This window comes from Triturus cristatus, chromosome 12 (genome assembly GCF_964204655.1).
Source record: "Triturus cristatus chromosome 12, aTriCri1.1, whole genome shotgun sequence".
NCBI classification, from domain to species: Eukaryota; Metazoa; Chordata; class Amphibia; order Caudata; family Salamandridae; genus Triturus; species Triturus cristatus.
In genome coordinates this window covers 92393113-92411586 of record NC_140595.1, presented here as the reverse complement: position 1 = coordinate 92411586, position 18474 = coordinate 92393113, and the positions used below count along the sequence as shown (strand labels likewise).

The following is an 18474-nucleotide window of genomic DNA, read 5'->3' as shown; positions in this document are numbered from 1 at the left end:
CGTAATAGTAAACAGACTGTTCTTAATTTAAACAAACTCAATCCAACTTGTGGTGAAAAATAAATGAAATGTCAATTCAATCTGTCATTAGTTGTCGCAATTTATTCATTGCAAAAATGTTAATTAGATATCCATCCTTTTCTTCATACAAATCCAAATCTTTAAGAAGTTAGCTTTGTAAATGCCCAATGCATTTCGAGCCAAAAGGCTCTTCTTCGGGTGCTTGGTATCTAGTAAAGTTTCCTTGCAAATCTGACGCTTTTACATCCTGTATCAATGCATATATTTCTGAAGCTTGTTCTGTTGTATAAGCTAAAGTACTCGCTCTGTTGTCTGTCAAACTTGAAATGGTGTCGAATGACATGATTGGGTGCTCTCTTACCGATTGACTGTAAGAACTAGAACAACAAAATTGGTGGTAGAGGCACTCGCTGAAATATAATTCAAATGGAAGAACAATGTTTTACTCGTTATGCTGTTCTTTAAGATAGCGTGCTGTGGAGTGGCATCCAACAGTCATGGATCCCTAAAAATGGAAAACTCCAATTTTGCAATGAATAAATTGCGACAACTAATGACAGATTGAATTGACATTTCATTTATTTTTCACCACAAGTTGGATTGAGTTTGTTTAAATTAAGAACAGTCTGTTTACTATTACGAGAATTTTCCCAAGGTTTTCACCTGTGAGCAAATGTGCGTGGAGACCAGGGCCCCATAGGCCCTATAATTGGAGTTTAACATGAGACTAACCCAAGTGATCAATAGTAAAAGAAGAAAGTTTTTCCAGTGAATTTCAGGTTTTTAAAAATCCTATTAATCCAACTTTCGCACGGATCGTAGTTTTTTGCCATGCGCGCTGTGAGGCAGCAGTTTACGTCAGTCAAGCACAAACTAGCAGAGGAAGGACACTAATAAAGCAATTAATCTGCAATGGGTCCATTCTCCATCAAGGGCAAAAAACATGAAGAAAAACTGAAACTGGTGCGCGCTAATAAGATGCAAGTAAATGAGAGTAACAATGAAGCCAATCAACGATAGGTAATGGTTGGGCTCAAAGCCCTTTTTAGGTTAAATTTAAGAAACAAAAGTTTTCACAAGTGAGAGCGAATGCGCTGTAACAAACGAGACCGAAAAAGTAACTGTGTAATTTGGTCCAATATATTATTGTTGTTGAGGGGTTCTGGTGACATCATCAACTATCAAGACAAACACCGAGTGGCTGAAAGTCACCTGAACCCCAAGATGGCAATACAGGACCAATTTACATGTTGCCACTTATTTCTTTTTATATTATATTTTTTAAAGTGCTTTTCTTCAATGTGCAGCTATCAACAGGACTGGAATTCAAAGGTTTTACCTGTTATCAGTGCATTTTGATAAAGCAATGGGAAACAGTGTGGATCTGTGGATTTATGCGATTTTGTGGCTGCAGCTTTTATTTTCTAATTATGTATCGATGAAATTTGAAAAATAATTTGCTGCCGTTTTTTTGCACAGATGAATAAAAACAGTGCAGACGATGCTTTTGGATCTGCTGAAAATTGGCAGAGCGAGTTCAAAGAGATGTTGAAGGCCTCTGTGGAAGAAGGTGCATCTGAAGATATGCATAACATTGCTAAAATGTATGATGGCAGACGCAGAGTCCTTCAAATAACGTGCACTTCACCACAACGGGCCAATGAAAAGAGGTGATCAGGATAAGGCAAGCCAAAGATTTGCATCTGCTGAAGGTGCTACATGAGGTAGGAAGGAAACCCAAAACCGAAAGAATTACAGTTGCATAAACTACAAATTGGTAACACTTCAAAAGAAACAAACAATTTTACGTGATAATCAAAGAAGGAAAATATATCCATTCGATTAGACTGTACTCACCTGCTAGACAAACAAGTGGGCTGTCAAAGTAACCTAAATTCTGAGCGGCGATTCAAAGTACAAGGGGAGCGCCTATTTCTGCTGGACATCAGGCAGGGATCAAAACAAGGAAAAAGCTGGAAAAATTAGCATCTTAGCCTTGCCACAGTTTAACTTGAGCAAATTTGTGCTCGGCCACAACTGCTACACTAGAGGCACAAAAGCTTAAATGAGTACTCTCAGTCTCTGATAACAGACAATAATTGTGTGTCTTCATTGTATAACATTAGGAAAATGACTTGAATAACAAGGAACAATGTTAAGATTAAAAAGGGTCGAGCTAAGAAAGGACTTGAGGGACCCACAAAAGGAAGAGGTTGAAGTACATAAGACAGGAATGATTCAAGCGAGGACAGAGCTTGGCCCTGAATGCCTCCTTCAAGCAGGTAACGGGAAAGAATGTCATGGGACAAAGTGCCAAAATCTGCATAAGAGACACTAATGCAGCTACTTAAGTGAGGTGGATAACTTGAGGTATCACTGGTGGAAGCCCAACATGTAGATACCCAAAGGTTTCCATTGGCTGGTATTGTACAGTCTGTGGATTTTCCCAGTAGAGGGAGGCTTATGATGGGCCACAGTTTCGATAGCCAATTTGGTCTTGTGAGGGTTTTAATTAGGGCATTGTATTTAAACTAATTTTAGTGAATGAGATTAAGTGCCTTGAAGACGACACATATGGATATCATGGCGACAGAAGAAGTTACATTTCAAGAACTGCATTCTTTATCAAGATGGCTGGGAAAAATGAGACCTTGCGGTCAATAAAGAGAGGAATGTCTACGTTACAACAGGTTTAAAGCTACCCAATCCTAACCAGGGACCTGCTCCATATTAAGTAAGGTCATGCCCCTTCCTTGGAAGATCCCTTATCCTTATAAAGAAAAATCCCTTCCCCTTTCTATGTACAGCCCTCCTGCTCATAAGGTAAACCCCTGCCCCTTCCTACGCAGAGCCCTGCTATTTATCAAGCAAGCCCTGCCACTTCTGGTACAGATCAAAGTACGATTCCTAAGCAGAGCTCTGTCCATCCTAAACTTATTATAAGCAATTTGATTTGACTTTACGACTAACATACAGTGCCCCAGATGTGGGAATATTCTCCCTCTCCTGAAACACTCAGAAGATAATTGGTTATGCAATGGTATTCAGGGTTTGTGTTTAAACTCACAGGACATCGCAGTCTTGAAGCTTCTTCACCGCTGCAGTCTTGGACACACTGATTTTGGAATCCAGGTTCTTTAGGAAGTCAGTGGCGGACAAATCCTGGGGCCGAGTGGCTCCATCTTGTGTCTTCCCTGCTGGATCGCAGGCCGCCTTCTTCCCCTCATCCGTCAGTCCTTCTGTGGCTGCTTCTATTCCCTCTGGGTCTCTCAGTAACTCTGTCGCTTCCTCCTCTGGGCTTAACCCATTGGACAGCTGTTTAGGTTCAGTCAATACTGGGATATACAAAATTTTCTTTAAGAATATGGAGTCGTTCGTGTATAAACGGTTGGCTCGTTTAATTTGCTCAGTCTACAAAGAGAAACATAAAACAGCCTGTTAAGTCTTCAGTCAATTATTTATTGATTCAGCTACAAGTGAATATAAACAATTAGCACCCAACAGCCACAGGATCCTCAGCCACAGTATGCCTGATATTAATGTACGTTGGACGTTTACTACTCTCCTTCTGTTTAAAGCAATCCTAAAACTACTACTCAGGACCGTCCAAATCTGGGGTTCAGCTTGCTCTGTGAAAACACAAATTTCTCAATCCCAATGCAGATTTTTAACGTTATTTTGACATTTTGAAAATTACCGCAAGATTTTAGACATTTTCCAAATGTGTTGTAATGGAAATTCGAAGGAGTCCCAAGCTGGGCTGGAAGTGTTCACAGCATAGGCGAGTCTTTGCAGGAGTGCCACCACAACGAGTCCCTCAAGTCACAGCAATCACCCCACCCACCAAGCCTGTGTTCTGTTCACGATAGCTGAATGTGCTTGTGTGATCTTTGGGATATAAACTGCTAAGGGGCTTGCTGTCCACTGAAGGTGTGTGTGTCGGGAAAGGGATGCAGAGGAGAGGAGATCAAACCAGAAAAGCTGACAACAGATGTTTATTGTGGCGAACAGAGATCTTGAAATGAAACTGCCAGTGGAGAGCTAAGGAGAAGTCCTCATGTTTGGGGCCGCGACTAACATCTTTCAATTCGCTTGATTTAGAGACATTCAGAAATGTTAAAAATAAAAACTGTGAATGCATTTTTATGTAGTTTTTACTGCTTTTGACATGAAATTGTGGAATTTATTTATGGAGAATTGAAAACAAATTCTGCATATTTCTACAGGCGTTGGGCGGCTTCTGGCCCTTTCATGTGTCACATACATATAGGGTAATAGCCATTTATATACACTGTCAACTTGCCAATGCTGCCATACAGTAGTCCCGGCCCACTTCCTGCAGACACAAATCCAGGACATGAGAAGCATAAAAAAAAAAAAAAAAAAAAAAAATCGAACACCAAATCATTTCTAACATCTCAAGTAAAGAAGACTAAAAAACCAAGAAGAATGTTGACAAAATTAGACCAAAGTACGACCATAGTGGTTTCCACGGCCAGACATGCACAGATTTTAAGAATTCTGAGACACTTTTGACAGACATGTTAAGAATAAAGGCCGGGTAGCCAAGTCACACCAAGAACAGAACTTGTATATCTGAATAAAACAACTGTACATAATGGATTTAACACTAGACCCGAAATGTCATCATAATCCTGTTGCCAAGAGCACAATGTGTTTTCATACAATTTTGTTTTCTGCATGGCAGCTAATGTATGGTTTCGAGATAGGAGCCATTAAGGGAGGAGAGCTCTAAAAATAAAGGTATGATCTTAGACTCCAATGTGTTAAAGATAAACTGTGCAAGGAGGTGGCAATTTAACTATGCAACTCAAGTTGTGAAGAAATGTTAATTCGCACACAGCCAGAGAAAAATAAACGAGCAGGATAGATTTTCTTGAAATCTAAGAGAAGCAACGGAGAGATTTATAAGATGTAACGGTACGTTTGAAGCAGAGCGTACTAAGGTACAATAAATGGTATTCAATAGACATGCGGCATGTGTGGTCTATCCTCCACTGCTCACTGACAACAACAACTCCACTGCTCACTGACCACAGCTCCTCCACAACTTACTGACCTGATCTCCCCACAACTGACGGACCGCAGCTCCGCCATCACTCACGGTCCATGTCTTGTCTTTGTTCACTGTGAGAAGTTGGCCTGGTATATGATGTCCACTAATTAAAGTGACCACCTTGTACCATGCCAAGCAACCCTTATGGTGTGGTTGTAAGTCAACCTTTTCGGACCAGCTGCCCTAGTGGTAGCGTAGGCTAAGCAGTCTTTTAGGCTAAACTCGTTTAGGCATGTTAAGCAAGCTGTTTTACCATATGTAACCCCTCTTTATACCAATGAAAGGACACCACACAGATATATATTCAAAATATATATGTATTTATTACTCAAAGTATCCCCTCGTTTCTCCATCGAAGGTTTATTGGTGGAACGTGTTGCAGGCAGCGTGGCTATTGGTGAAGATCGCCCCAGCTCGGCCAGCAATTGGTAGGAGGCCAAAGCTCTGATTGGTGGTGGGATCTGCCAGGCTGGGTGGAGTGATTGGGAGAAGGTTCTCACACAGCCCGGCCGCCGGAAAAGAAAGTGAAAGGATATCCGAGGAGGCATCGTTTATGGCAGCCGGAGGGGGCTGGACAGTGGTGATGACGGTTGCATTGTGCCACAAGGAGTTGTTTAGCGACAGGGCCAAAAGTGGCGGTAATTAGGGAAACGCAGAAGTACAACAGCCGCGCTGGCATGGTAGGAATTGTTTCGTTTGAAATTGGACTTTTGGGTAGCAGGTGTGACTGAGGGGTTTATTTCTGGGACTGACTCCCAATTTATGTTAACAGACACTCTTGTGTGGCGCTGAGGGGGAAGTACTTTGGACTGCAGGAACAGTAGTGAAGTAGCAGGAAAGCACCCTGACCGCAGGAGTTGAACTGTCATAGGATGGGTGGCATCGGAGTAGAAGGGGCAGGTCGGAAATCACAAGGGCAGTAGGGCATTATTGAGCCATACAGGTCAGTAGTAGTGCATCAGAGTCTCTATTCCTGCAGTATTTTAATTTGTATAGTGATATCTCTAATTCGCGGTCATAATTCCTCGCTTGTTTTTTTTGGGTGGGTTCCACCCTCCATTCCATGGCTGACCTCAGTACTTGCCAGTGCCGGTCTCTAGTTGAGTGACTTGTGTGATGCAAGTTTTTGACAGCTGGAACATTTCCTCCCTCTACCCTCACATTTTCCCTATTTAGCTTGCATCATAGGGCACCCCACTGCCATCCTTTATATAGTGCTAAGTGCAACGATTTGTGCTCCTGTGCTCATAAAGGAGCACAGGAGCACAAATCGTTAAAACAAGAAAGTATCACAATATACAGAAGTTGCACTTTATATGGATAGGCCCTGGTGGCCGCTCAAACCATGTACTAAAATAGTGGTATAAGTACCACGAACAGGAAAGGGAGTAGGCCTAGGGCCTCTAGAATCGCTGGGCCTACAAGGAGCTAACTTTAGTTAGTGACCAGGAGGTCCACGGGTCGCGTGTGCAGTGAGGAAAGTTACACGCGGGCTCCCATAGGTTTTCAATGGGTGCGTAAATGTTCAAAAGTTACTGCTAGAAGGGTCTTCCGGTTGGACTACGAATTCAAGACTTCAAACCTAGACATTAGAGATGTTACTCTACACTTGTGCACCGGAGTGCCAGCTTTACCTCACCCACAGGAAGCGGGTGCATAGGGCTCGAAGTGCGTCGGGTTTCGTCTATCTGTTCAATGGAGCCTGACGACAAAGATGCTGCAGGCGGTCGGTCCAGAAGAGATGCGGTGGATCCAAGGATGGATCGGAGTTGTAGAAGACCTGTAAGCAGAGGGGACAGTGTTCACAGTCACTAGCCAGTGACCGGCTGTTATGGCAGGGTTTTTGGCTTTATTTAGCAGTGATAATAGATCATTATTCTTGCTCGCATCTAGTATAGGCATTCTTAGCCTGTGTTGGCCCTTTTAAGCCCTTTTTCCAGACCTAGAAGAGGATAGCTGCTTAATATGCCTTTATTCTTGACTTTAACCTGTCTATTGCCTATTGGCTTTGACATATTAGACATATTGGTATGGTTCATGTAGGTATTCTGACAGAGCTAAGGAGCATTTCACCCCTTTCAGGCCTACAGGCCTAGAGCTAGAGAGACTCCATCTTGATGGAAGCAGAGAGGCTTTTTAGGGCAAAAGCAATGTTTATAGTTATAACTGTTGTTCGCCCTAAGCGGACCGGAGAGAACCGGCCAGAGCTGAATCTAATCAGGAATTGTTCCCGGGCTCAGGTCTCTAGACGAAACAAGCAGACTGGTCACTGTGGGAGCGTCTAGCGCAAGGAGCCTGGTGCATGGGATTGGTGGGAAGAAGCTGCTGGCTGGAACTTTCCATGAGGAAACAGCATTCTATATCAGTGAAGTGCAGAGGCGGAGTCAGTCAGTCAGTCAGAGGGCAGTCGAGGAGAGAGTCCAGCAGAGAGGAGAGCAGTGGAGTGGAGTTGGCAGAGAGAGAGAGAGAGAGAGTTCAATCTGGAGAAGAGCTGAGTTGAATAGTGAGCTGGAACTGAAGGAAGCAGTCAGAAGCAGTTGCTTATCAGGAGGAGGTGTGAATAGCTGGAGTCTGAAGTAATGCCTTTTAGAAGGGACGGAGGAGAGATCGTGGACTAACCTATGGGAGCAGATGGAGTTAATTGGACATTGGCGCAGAGACAGAGTGAATAAGCTAGTGGAATGAACAGTGATCAGAGCGGCAGGAACCATTAAGATTGAAGCTGGAAGGTGGAGACAGTTCGTGGGGGAGAGGAGTCCAGTGCAAAGCGATCAGCGCAGAGGTGTACCCAAGAGTGCAGGAGAGAGAGAGAGCATGAGATGAGCCAAGGCACAGACGAGAGAGGAACCCAGATGACAGCTAGAACAAGATTTCACACTAATCAGGTGATAGCGCTTTCATCACATTAGCTACACTTAATCTTTTCCCTTTCAGCGGAGTGTTCCTGTTATGTGTAATCCTTCTCTTTTAAGTAGTGTGTTCTACCTATAGCCTTTGTTAGATTTGTATTAATGTTTATATTACTGTAATAAATGACCCCCAGTTTATAACAAACTGGTGTGTAGCCCCTATTCTTGTTCACTGAAGGTAAATGAAGCTCCTAGGTGAGCACTAGGCGCGTGAATGGATGAGTAATCCCAATCAGGTAAGTGGTGATCACATAAATAGGGAGTGAGTGGACCTTTGATGCCAAGAGCAGGTAATACACAATAATCTGGACCCACATTCAAAGTTATTATTGTAGTTTCATCCCGAGTAGACAGCTGAGATAATATCCCAATATATATATATATATATGTATAGGTGTTCATAGGAATGTGGTCGTCGTTGATATGCGGCGTTAATGAGAGCACTGGGGGGTCGAACCAGTGTGGATACCCACAAGATTGTGGCTTGAGTAAATGAGAGCACTAGGTAGTGGAACTAGTGTGTAAGTTTCGCAGGATCGCGAACGGTTTGGAAAAGGGAGCATTGGGTTCTGCAGGCCCGTGTGTAGCAGATCTGCCCTAGGGTAGAACGGTCTGGGTCAGGGTGGCCGCGAGACCAACTGATGTGAATAAGTGTGGTGTAGGGTATGGATATCCCTAGTAATCAGTGAGTATTCTTAGTATCCCTATAGATTTAGTGGTGTTCTTAATAATATGAGCTTGTATATTGCGAGTTCCCTATCCTCAGGTAGGTACCAAGGTGCCTGGATATAGAGGAGTCCTGAGGACGGAAGGTGAGTACGTTTTGGCTGGGTCACAGGGGCCCCTGGGGGCTGATCCCATCTAAACAGAAAATCCAGCCATTACACCGGCGTGGCACTAGGTAGGTACCAGGCGATGTCGGGTGCAAACAGGTGAAGAGGTGTAGCTTGTCTCTGCAGCCACGTGGTCCCTGAAGGTCGACGACGTCCAGGAGTCGGTTCACGAGCTGTCCCACGCAGGCTCTTGCCGTCGGCGGTGTCGGCGACTCAGAAGAAGCAAACAAGCCTTGGCAAAAGCAGGAGTCGCAGGAATCGAAGAAAGCTGTTAGCTCTGACCAGCAAGGTCAGAGGGGCTGCTCCTTTGGAGGGAAGCAGGGGCCAGTCTGGAGCAACCAGACCAGCGTCGTAGTTTTCAAAAAGGGGACCGGGCAGGCGCGTCGAGTCGCAAAAGGCAGGGGGGCCACACGCAGATCGTGGAGATGCTGGAGGGCTCACCTTTGGTGCAGATGCTGCTCGGATGTTGGGCTTCTCAGGACCCAAAGCACAACTCGGAGGGAGCCTCTGTTGTCGCGCTTGCAGCTTGTCGAGTGTCTTCCAAGATGGCTGGCTCCACGTGTCTCGGTGCCTCCACGGGTTCCTTCTTTGCAGGGACTGTGGATCGGGCTGTGAGAGGTCTGGAGGTCCAGTTCTTGTCGGTCTCTTCTGGGGTCGGGCTCCGGCGGGAGGCGGCGGCAAACCAGACGTCGATTCGCTGGTTGGTGCTTGCGTTAGCAAGATGGTCACTCCCTGACCATAGGGGAGAATTCCTTCAGTCTTCTGTGCAGCAGAACGTCGAAGTTCCCGTCTTCTTCTTAGTGTTAAGTTGATTCCAGGATGTCTGAAGTCTTAGGACACAGCTCCTACCTTTAAGCGGATTCTAGGGGCCGGACTACCTGCTAGGTCCCTCCCTAAGGGTGGGACCAGGAAGGGGGGTGGTTACACCCCCAATCCTTTGTCCAGCTCGCCCCAGGTCTGGGGCTGGTGTGCCCCAGGACCGGTTTGAACTGGCATATGCACCGAGGCTCCTTGTGAGCCTCAGGCATGTCTGATTCTATTCAAGCCCTACCTGACCAATACACAAAATCCTGTCTGGGGTGGTGCTCGCACCTCCCCTGGCAGGAAACCCTTTGTCCACGTCTCCCAAGCTGGAAGGACTCCCAGCAGCAGGAGGGCAGACTTGTGTCTGTGGTGGCAACGTCCATTTTGTGGAGCTGAGGCTATGTCTGATTTTACCCGGGTTTCAGGTTCTGTACATGTCGTGTCCCTCTAGGAGGGTGGAATGCTAGCCCCGTCGCCAGAATTGGCGAGGGGTTAGTATTCCAATTCGTATGACACCTTACTCGACATGTTTTGATAAAGCCAAACCAAAGATAGCATTTAACCGCGAGGTTCATAATGCACTTAAGAGTATATGGTATGGTGATATCTGGAAACGGTAGAAGGAAGTTGTTCCGACCACTGCAGACAGGCTCAGCTCATGCCGGAGCACCATCTCACATGAAACCAAGCACTCTGCCTTCAGGATTGTTAAGGTCTGCCATAGGAGTGACTTATAGGTTAACATGTGTCCCATTTAAGGTTAGGTATAGGCATACTACACCTAAGTAAGAGGTGGATACACCAACTTACCCCAGCTGAGTGATCAGCCAGTTGTGTCAAATTGGAAGGCCAGACCAGGGGTGGCATAATACATGCTGCAGCCCCGGGGAGGCCTAGGGTACACCTATGCCCTGGGTACCTAGGGTACACTGTACAGGGTCCAATAAGGTGATCCTTACCAATTGTGTATGTACCTAGGGTACATAGAGTCCATTTTAAAGAGAGAGCAGACAGGCTGAGATCCTGAATGGCAGGATCTCAGGCCAACTAAGTCGAAAAACCAGCTAGACACTAGGCAAAAAGTTGGGGGTAACCATAGTCAGATATCCACCTTCCTACATTCACTCCCAGGAGTTCCACCACCACTCACTGCTAAGAACACCACCACTGCTCTCTGACCACAGCTCGTGCCATTTACTGATCACAACTCCTGTGCCACTCACTTACAACAACTGATGTGCCACTCACTGACCAGAGCTCCCCCATCTCTCACTGACCAAAGCTCCCCATCTCTCCCCTCTCACTGACCAAAGCTCCCCATCTCTCCCCTCTCACCAGACCACAGCTCCCCCCACCTCTCACCAGACCACAGCTCCCCCCACCTCTCACCAGACCACAGCTCCCCCACCACTCAATGACCATACCTCCCCCACGGCTCACTGACCGCAGTACCTCTGCCGCTCAATGACCGCAGCAGTATCTCTGCCGCTCACTGACCGCAGTATCTCTGCCGCTCACTGACCGCAGTATCTCTGCCGCTCACTGACCGCAGTATCTCTGCCGCTCACTGACCGCAGTATCTCTGCCGCTCACTGACCGCAGTACCTCTTTCCCTCACTGACCACAGCTCCTCCACTGCTCACTGACCAGAGCTTCACCACAATTTACTGACCTGAGCTCCCCACCACTCACGTACCACAGCTCCTCCACCGCTCACAGTCCAGGTCTTCTCACTGTTCACTCCCAAGAGTTCCACCACCATTCACTGCCAAGAACACCGCCACTGCTCTCTGACCACAGCTCTTGCACGATTTATTGATCACAACTCCTGCGCCACTCACTGACCACAACTCCTGCCCCACTCACTGACCACAACTCCTGCCCCACTCACTGACCACAGCTGCCCCGACCCTCACTGACCACAGCTACCCCGCCCCTCACTGGCCGCAGCTCCCCTGCCCCTCACTGGCCGCAGCTCCCCCACCCCTCACTGGCCGCAGCTCCCCCACCCCTCACTGGCCGCAGCTCCCCCACCGCTCACTGGCCGCAGCTCCCCCACCGCTCATTGGCCGCAGCTCCCCCACCGCTCACTGGCCGCAGCTCCCCCACCGCTCACTGGCCGCAGCTCCCCCAACGCTCACTGGCCGCAGCTCCCCCAACGCTCACTGGCCGCAGCTCCCCCACCGCTCACTGGCCACAGTTCCTCCACTGCTCACAGCTCCTCCTCCCCTCAATGACCACAGCTCCCCCACCCCTCACTGACCAAAGGCCCCCCACCCCTCACTGACCGCAGCTCCCCCACCCCTCACTGGCTGCAGCTCCCCCACCGCAGCTCCCCCACCACTCACTGGCCGCAGCTCCCCCACCGCTCACTGGCCGCAGCTCCCCCACCGCTCACTGGCCGCAGCTCCCCCACCGCTCACTGGCCGCAGCTCCCCCACCGCTCACTGGCCGCAGCTCCCCCACCGCTCACAGCTCCTCCACCTCTCACTGACCGCCGCTCCCCCATCTCTCACAGCTCCTCCACCACTCACTGACAACAGCTCACCAACAAATGCTTCTACATCACTGACAACAGCTCCTTCACCGCTTTGACTAAAGCTACTCAACGAATGAGTAGCCAAAGTTCACCCACCGCAGACGGTTGCGCACCTCTACCATTCACTTACTAGTGCTTCTCCAACCAGACCCGGCCCAGTGCTCTCCACCACTCCCTTCACACAGCTCCTCAGCCACTCGTTGCACACAGCTACTATATATGCCACTCTCTCTCCTGACAGTTCCTCCTCCGCTTACTGAGCAGAGCTCCTCTACAACTCACTGTTCCTCTCTCTCTTTAACCACTATGTTTGGCATTTTGGAACAGTGCTGAAGAATCCAAGAAGGGGTTTCAGCAGGAATGGAATAGGGTGAGCAAGTTCGTATTTCAAGTTCTGGGTTTTGCACACAACCCGTGCTGAGATAGGGATGGTTTATGTATAATGATCTTAAAGTGCCTGGCTAGAAATGGCCATCATAAGAACACAGTTAGAACCTTCACGAGTCTCGGGGTAGGCTGGCCTGGTGTGAAAGGAACCGTATGTTACCTCTTTACAGACGCCCATTGCCAACGGCAGATAAATCACATGTCAACCTTGTGCCTTTAATTGGTAGAGGGAGGCAAACCGTGGCAGACCTTTTTGCCTGTAAATATCTGCAGTTACAAAAATCTGGATGTCTGACTCGCCTTTCAGAGTCACAAACCTATGGCGAGTGGTTTCGGGTTGCGCCCGTGTACGGCTTCTGCAAGATACTTACGGCTACTGCGTCAGGCCCGTGTGTCTGAATGGCTTTTGTGGCTGCGTGACTGCGTCAGTAGGTCGGTCGGTCAGTCAGTCACAGTTAGGCCTGGGCCTCTGAAATTCACAGACACACGCACTGTAGCCTCAGCAAATACAGACACTGGCAAAGGCAATAGGTTTGACATTTTTAGTCAGTGCAATTGGCTTTACTAATTTGTGCTTCTATAGTAGTGCACAATCGTGCTCAAAAGAATCTGAATATTTTGATGCTACACAAAAACAAGCATTTGTACAGCCAATTGGTCTGGGTTCAATGTGCTGAAGCATGCAGCTCTGGCACATTAAAGCGAGACACACCTATAATTTGGACTTTGAAGCGACTGCATGTGCCATATACTTGCATGCAATGCCACGTATGGCCTTACAAACACAATTATTGCGGAACATAACCACCATGCTTAGCTTGCTAATTACACTATTAATCTCCACACTGTCCGAGCATTAACCGGACAAGTCAAGGACTTTGTCTCTGTCCAGAACTCACATGTTGCCCATGCAAATGCCGGTGACATTTGAGACCAACGTCAAGCCCACTGACCTGGTTCAACAGGTGATTAGACCGGTCTTTATCCTTCCAATGGCCCCAGTCATCTTTCCCTATTTGGATTTACTTCCTCAGGGTGACCTGAGCTCGACTCCACACAAGTCAGCAGTATTTGTGCAACAGTGGAAATCTCGCAATGATCAAGTCTGAACAACAATAAAAGAGGGAACTGGTGGATACAATTCTGCCAACAGTACTAAAAATCCTGGGGAATGCCCAAAATATTCACAGAAGCTTTAACCTGAGAACTAAGTATAAGGAAATTCAAATATTAAAACAAAATTCAATGCTTCACAGAAAATAAAAAACATCTAAGAAGCTGCAGTAATAATGAACACCAGCACTCAAAAGAAAATAAAACTGCAAAAAGTTCAGATTCAGAATTTGACATGTTCCTATAATGCCTTAAAAGAACCTCTTTGAGATAATAAATCGCACAACGTTTCTCATTTCCTGGCCTAGTCTCGAGCCCTGTTTATCTCAAAGTGATTAAGAAGCATGTGGGTGGTGCAACAAATTCAATTACATTTTCATTTAATTAAGCCAGTAAATCCCATCCAGGCCAATTTTTTTTATTTTTACCTATACCACCGCTAGATCGATGAGCAAAGACCCACAGCTTATCATAGAAACAAGCATAGGTGATCGGACGGGCACCCACGCCCACCCTCAGAAGAGGGCACTGACCAGCAGTCTTCATAATGGCTAACCACAGAAATGCTTCAAAAGCCACAGCACAGGTCAGGTGGAAAACTGTGAGGCTCTGTTTTGTCACATAGTATGTGCACAGATATAAAGTGCTATGCCATACAGAAATTGTGCTTTGCACACGCTTATCAATGATTAGTTAATTAAACACTTGATCAATTTTCCATTCTACTCCAGTGAGATTGGGAGCTCTCTTTGCTTCTTTCCTTCAGAAGTGCTATGAACCCGGGAACAGTAGTAACCAATTCCCTTCGGAGGCAAGTTAAATAAGCAAAGAGCCTAGGTTGTCTTTCTGGGGTTGTTTAAATGAACACCAATTGGCAGTTTCGGTCTACATCTACCTTCGAGGGCCAATTGAAAGCTTCTCATCCTTATGCAGCCAACATGAAAATCAAATGTAAACTGCACAACTTTCTGACGCATGTTTGAGCATCAACTGTCAATTGATGATCAAATGGCAACCATCTCCCTTCTGACGAGGCGATTAAAGGGCCAACTGTCTGATTCTTGTCCTGTTCATGGTGTGAGCTTGAGGACAAACTGTTAGTATCGCTTACTTTTGATGACGTGTGTGGTGTGTCTGTGTGTACCCTTCTGATGTATGTGAACCACCAACCAGCTTTTCATAAGCTTGACACAATTGAAACCAACTGCAATCTTCTTATAACTAGGTTTCGTTCAAAGGCAACGGATGGTTAGAAATACTACGGAACACTTTATTTCATAATCTAAACAACGAACTTGGAAACCGTGGGTTTTAGACTCTCAACATAAATTGAACATGGTCCGCAAAGCCTCTACATTCTTCTTTCATTCTCAACAAGAGAAAACCTGCTTGGGAGTATTTCACAAACAGAAACAACAAGGAAATTGTAAAATGCAATAGTAAAAAGGGATTACTTTAGTATTATTTGTATCAAACTTTGGCTATTGGTTGATCTGTGAAATGACTAACCTCTATGCCGATTCAATTTAAGTAAAAAGCTAATGCAATACATATTTTAGGAAAAGATGTCCATCAGTTTCTCACACTTAGGGGGAAAGGTAGTGTACCACATGGCATTTTATATATTAAAAAAAACTTCTACAGTATGTGTGGTGCTGTATTGTTGTTTCTTTATTTACTTGTGACAGTTGACAGGGAATGCCACCCACATACATCATACACGTTCACAGTCAGTTCATACGTGTAATACTACATGCCACCAGCACACAGATCTAGTAGATAACATTTAAGTTTCTGAAACAAGCAAGTGGTCAGTACTCACCGTAACACCATACTTGAGTGCCAGACCCGGCAAGGTGTCCCCGGCTGTGATCTGGTGCTCGACCCTCTTCTGCCGGACCGGGGAGCAGGCTGACTGCATCAGACTACCATAGGAGCGTGTCCGGGAACCTCGGAGGAGCCCGGACCCTCCGGAGGAAGACTGTTCCGAGGGGGTGGCCATCGCTGCCTGGTCGAAGCCGAGACCGCTCGTCTTGACCACTCTAGTCCCTCCTTGGCATCTTCTAGGGCAGAAAGGGCGTTGCATTTAGCACTATATAAAGGATGGCAGTGGGGTGCCCTATGATGCAAGCTAAATAGGGAAAATGTGAGGGTAGAGGGAGGAAATGTTCCAGCTGTCAAAAACTTGCATCACACAAGTCACTCAACTAGAGACCGGCACTGGCAAGTACTGAGGTCAGCCATGGAATGAAGGGTGGAACCCACCCAAAAAAAAAACAAGCGAGGAATTATGACAGCGAATTAGAGATATCACTATACAAATTAAAATACTGCAGGAATAGAGACTCTGATGCACTACTACTGACCTGTATGGCTCAATAATGCCCTACTGCCCTTGTGATTTCCGACCTGCCCCTTCTGCTCCGATGCCACCCATCCTATGACAGTTCAACTCCTGCGGTCAGGGTGCTTTCCTGCTACTTCACTACTGTTCCTGCAGTCCAAAGTACTTCCCCCTCAGCGCCACACGAGAGTGTCTGTTAACATAAATTGGGAGTCAGTCCCAGAAATAAACCCCTCAGTCACACCTGCTACCCAAAAGTCCAATTTCAAACGAAACAATTCCTACCATGCCAGCGCGGCTGTTGTACTTCTGCGTTTCCCTAATTACCGCCACTTTTGGCCCTGTCGCTAAACAACTCCTTGTGGCACAATGCAACCGTTATCACCACTGTCCAGCCCCCTCCGGCTGCCATAAACGATGCCTCCTCGGATATCCTTTCACTTTCTTTTCCGGCGGCCGGGCTGTGTGAGAACCTTCTCCCAATCACTCCACCCAGCCTGGCAGACCCCACCACCAATCAGAGCTTTGGCCTCCTACCAATTGCTGGCCGAGCTGGGGAGATCTTCACCAATAGCCACGCTGCCTGCAACACGTTCCACCAATAAACCTTCGATGGAGAAACGAGGCGTGGCGCAGTTTTCAATAGAGAACTTCATCTCCCAGGGAGACAAGGGAAGGTAGTGGGGACCTACAGAAGGGGTACTCTTAAATATCTGCGGGTTAGTACTTGTATCGGGTGCTAGGAACTAAATAAAGACTGTATCGGATATGCATAGAAAGCGTATCGTGTCGCAGGCCCGAGGTAAGGCCTGGCTGCCATCTTAGAAAACAGTTCATTTCGGTTTATTAGGCCCAGTGCTGCCGTAACCTGAGAGAATTCTTTATAGTTAATAACTTTACAAACTTTAAAGATTAGATTTCAAAAGATTTGCTACTGCAGAGGCTAACACTGAATTATTAGTCACACATGGAGAACGTATAAAAAAAGTATGACGAACACTTTAGTAATTTGCTTACTGTTCCGAAATCATGCAAACTTATTGATTTTTTTAAATTGAAATAAACTTATGAGCTGTGCCTTCAATGGTATCTTCCCGTTCCAGATAGCGGGGGAGGGCACCGTCGCTCCGTTTGTTTTAGTCCCTCTTTCGTTTCTTAGACCGCCGAACACCTCCGTAATTGGCATGCTGGGAGGTGTAGTCGTCAGTGTTATGCGAGTCGTACGTTGAGCTTCCTGGTAAACTGAGCTCTAAGTGGCAGGCGGGGTGAGGAGACCGGCCAGCATTAGCCGTGAGAATAGAAAGAAGAGGCTATGTCTTTTAAAAGAGAGGGAGACGACGGCAGCCAGCTCAATGTGCTGAAGGTATGTTTACCGCCACATAGTCTTGCAGCGGTACAGCCTCTGCCCCAGAGTACACTAGTACTTGTGGTCCAGATTTTTAAATAAACTAACCATAATCATCAGTGTTGGGACACCTTAAAGCTGGGTTTTGGTTCCACGTCATTCTGCGACCGCCACAATATAATTGATTGTGACCTTGCACGTTTGTTTTGTGGATCCGTATTATCTCTTCATCTACTTCATGTTGGTCCTCAATGGTGGATGTTTTTTTAATGAAAAATAGCCGTTTCACGGGCTTAAACATGGTCAGTTGACTCAACGTTGATCACTTGGATGACGTAAAGGTGGCTATTGAGTTTACTTTATGATGGCTGCTTCATTGCTTTGAATACTGCTGCTTCATTGAAATCAAAAGTTGGCTTCCTCCTGCGTTCATCCATCCGTCTTTGACTTAAATATGGTTGTTTTATGGATATAAAAAATAAAAAGACTAACGTTTTATAGACAATAGCTACTAAGATGTATCACAGATGGGGACTATTTTGACTCAAAGAATATAATTTTTTGGTCTGTCCTACCAGCCACCTTTTAGATGTTTGTCGGCAAAGGGTTTTGCGGATTTACTAAAACCTTACAGCAGGCTTCTAGCCCGCCCATTGATTACCATTGGTTGCTTTATTTTCACTCTGTTATTTGCTTGCTTTTTATTCAATGGCTTGCCGTACTCTTCTTGTGTTTCACCTTCCCCTGGCAGCATGCCCTCTTTATCATTGTTGCGATTTGCTGGCTTGTATCCTTCCACATTTAGGACATTACATTTTCTTCGTCTGTATTCACCCCTTGAGAGTGCATTTGTTTTCTATCTACCCCTCGTGTGTCACTTCCACCACGCCCGCCCCCCCAAACAATGCCCTCACACCCCCCTCGCGTTAGGGCAATGTGTAAAGTATTTATGCAGTACTAAAACAGTAATAAGTCAAAATGCAAAACAATAAAAAGCCCAAACCGAATAAGAAAAATTGAGTAAAATTGAATAAACAAAATGACAAAACCCAATAAGGGGAAAGGAAAGATGATTTTTTTTAGGCCAAGAAGCACAATGTGC

General features: G+C 46.3%; 2 protein-coding genes across 9 annotated transcripts in view; one reads left to right on the top strand and one right to left on the bottom strand.

Annotated features, from left to right (window-relative positions):
* The window catches only part of LYSMD1 (LysM domain containing 1), a 32878-nt gene extending 16352 nt beyond the window's left edge, over nt 1-16526 (bottom strand). Inside the window, exons 1-4 of one of the 7 annotated variants that reach the window (XM_085637401.1) lie at nt 16313-16526; nt 16050-16220; nt 15506-15746; nt 3089-3432 (exon numbers count right to left, since the gene is read on the bottom strand). In XM_085637401.1, coding sequence (XP_085493527.1) covers nt 3089-3432; nt 15506-15685 — 524 coding nt within the window. In that variant the 5' untranslated portion in view covers nt 15686-15746; nt 16050-16220; nt 16313-16526. Of the gene's footprint in view, nt 1-3088; nt 3433-15505 lie in introns of all 7 variants that reach the window. The other 6 variants (XM_085637404.1, XM_085637400.1, XM_085637405.1 and 3 more) reach the window with 6 other exon arrangements.
* Nucleotides 7489-18474, top strand: part of SCNM1 (sodium channel modifier 1) — a 66267-nt gene continuing 55281 nt past the window's right edge. The window contains exon 1 of one of the 2 annotated variants that reach the window (XM_085637397.1): nt 7489-7983. In XM_085637397.1, the coding sequence (XP_085493523.1) occupies nt 7918-7983 (66 nt within the window). In that variant the 5' untranslated portion in view covers nt 7489-7917. Of the gene's footprint in view, nt 7984-17197; nt 17391-18474 lie in introns of those variants that run through there. The other variant, XM_085637398.1, reaches the window with a different exon arrangement.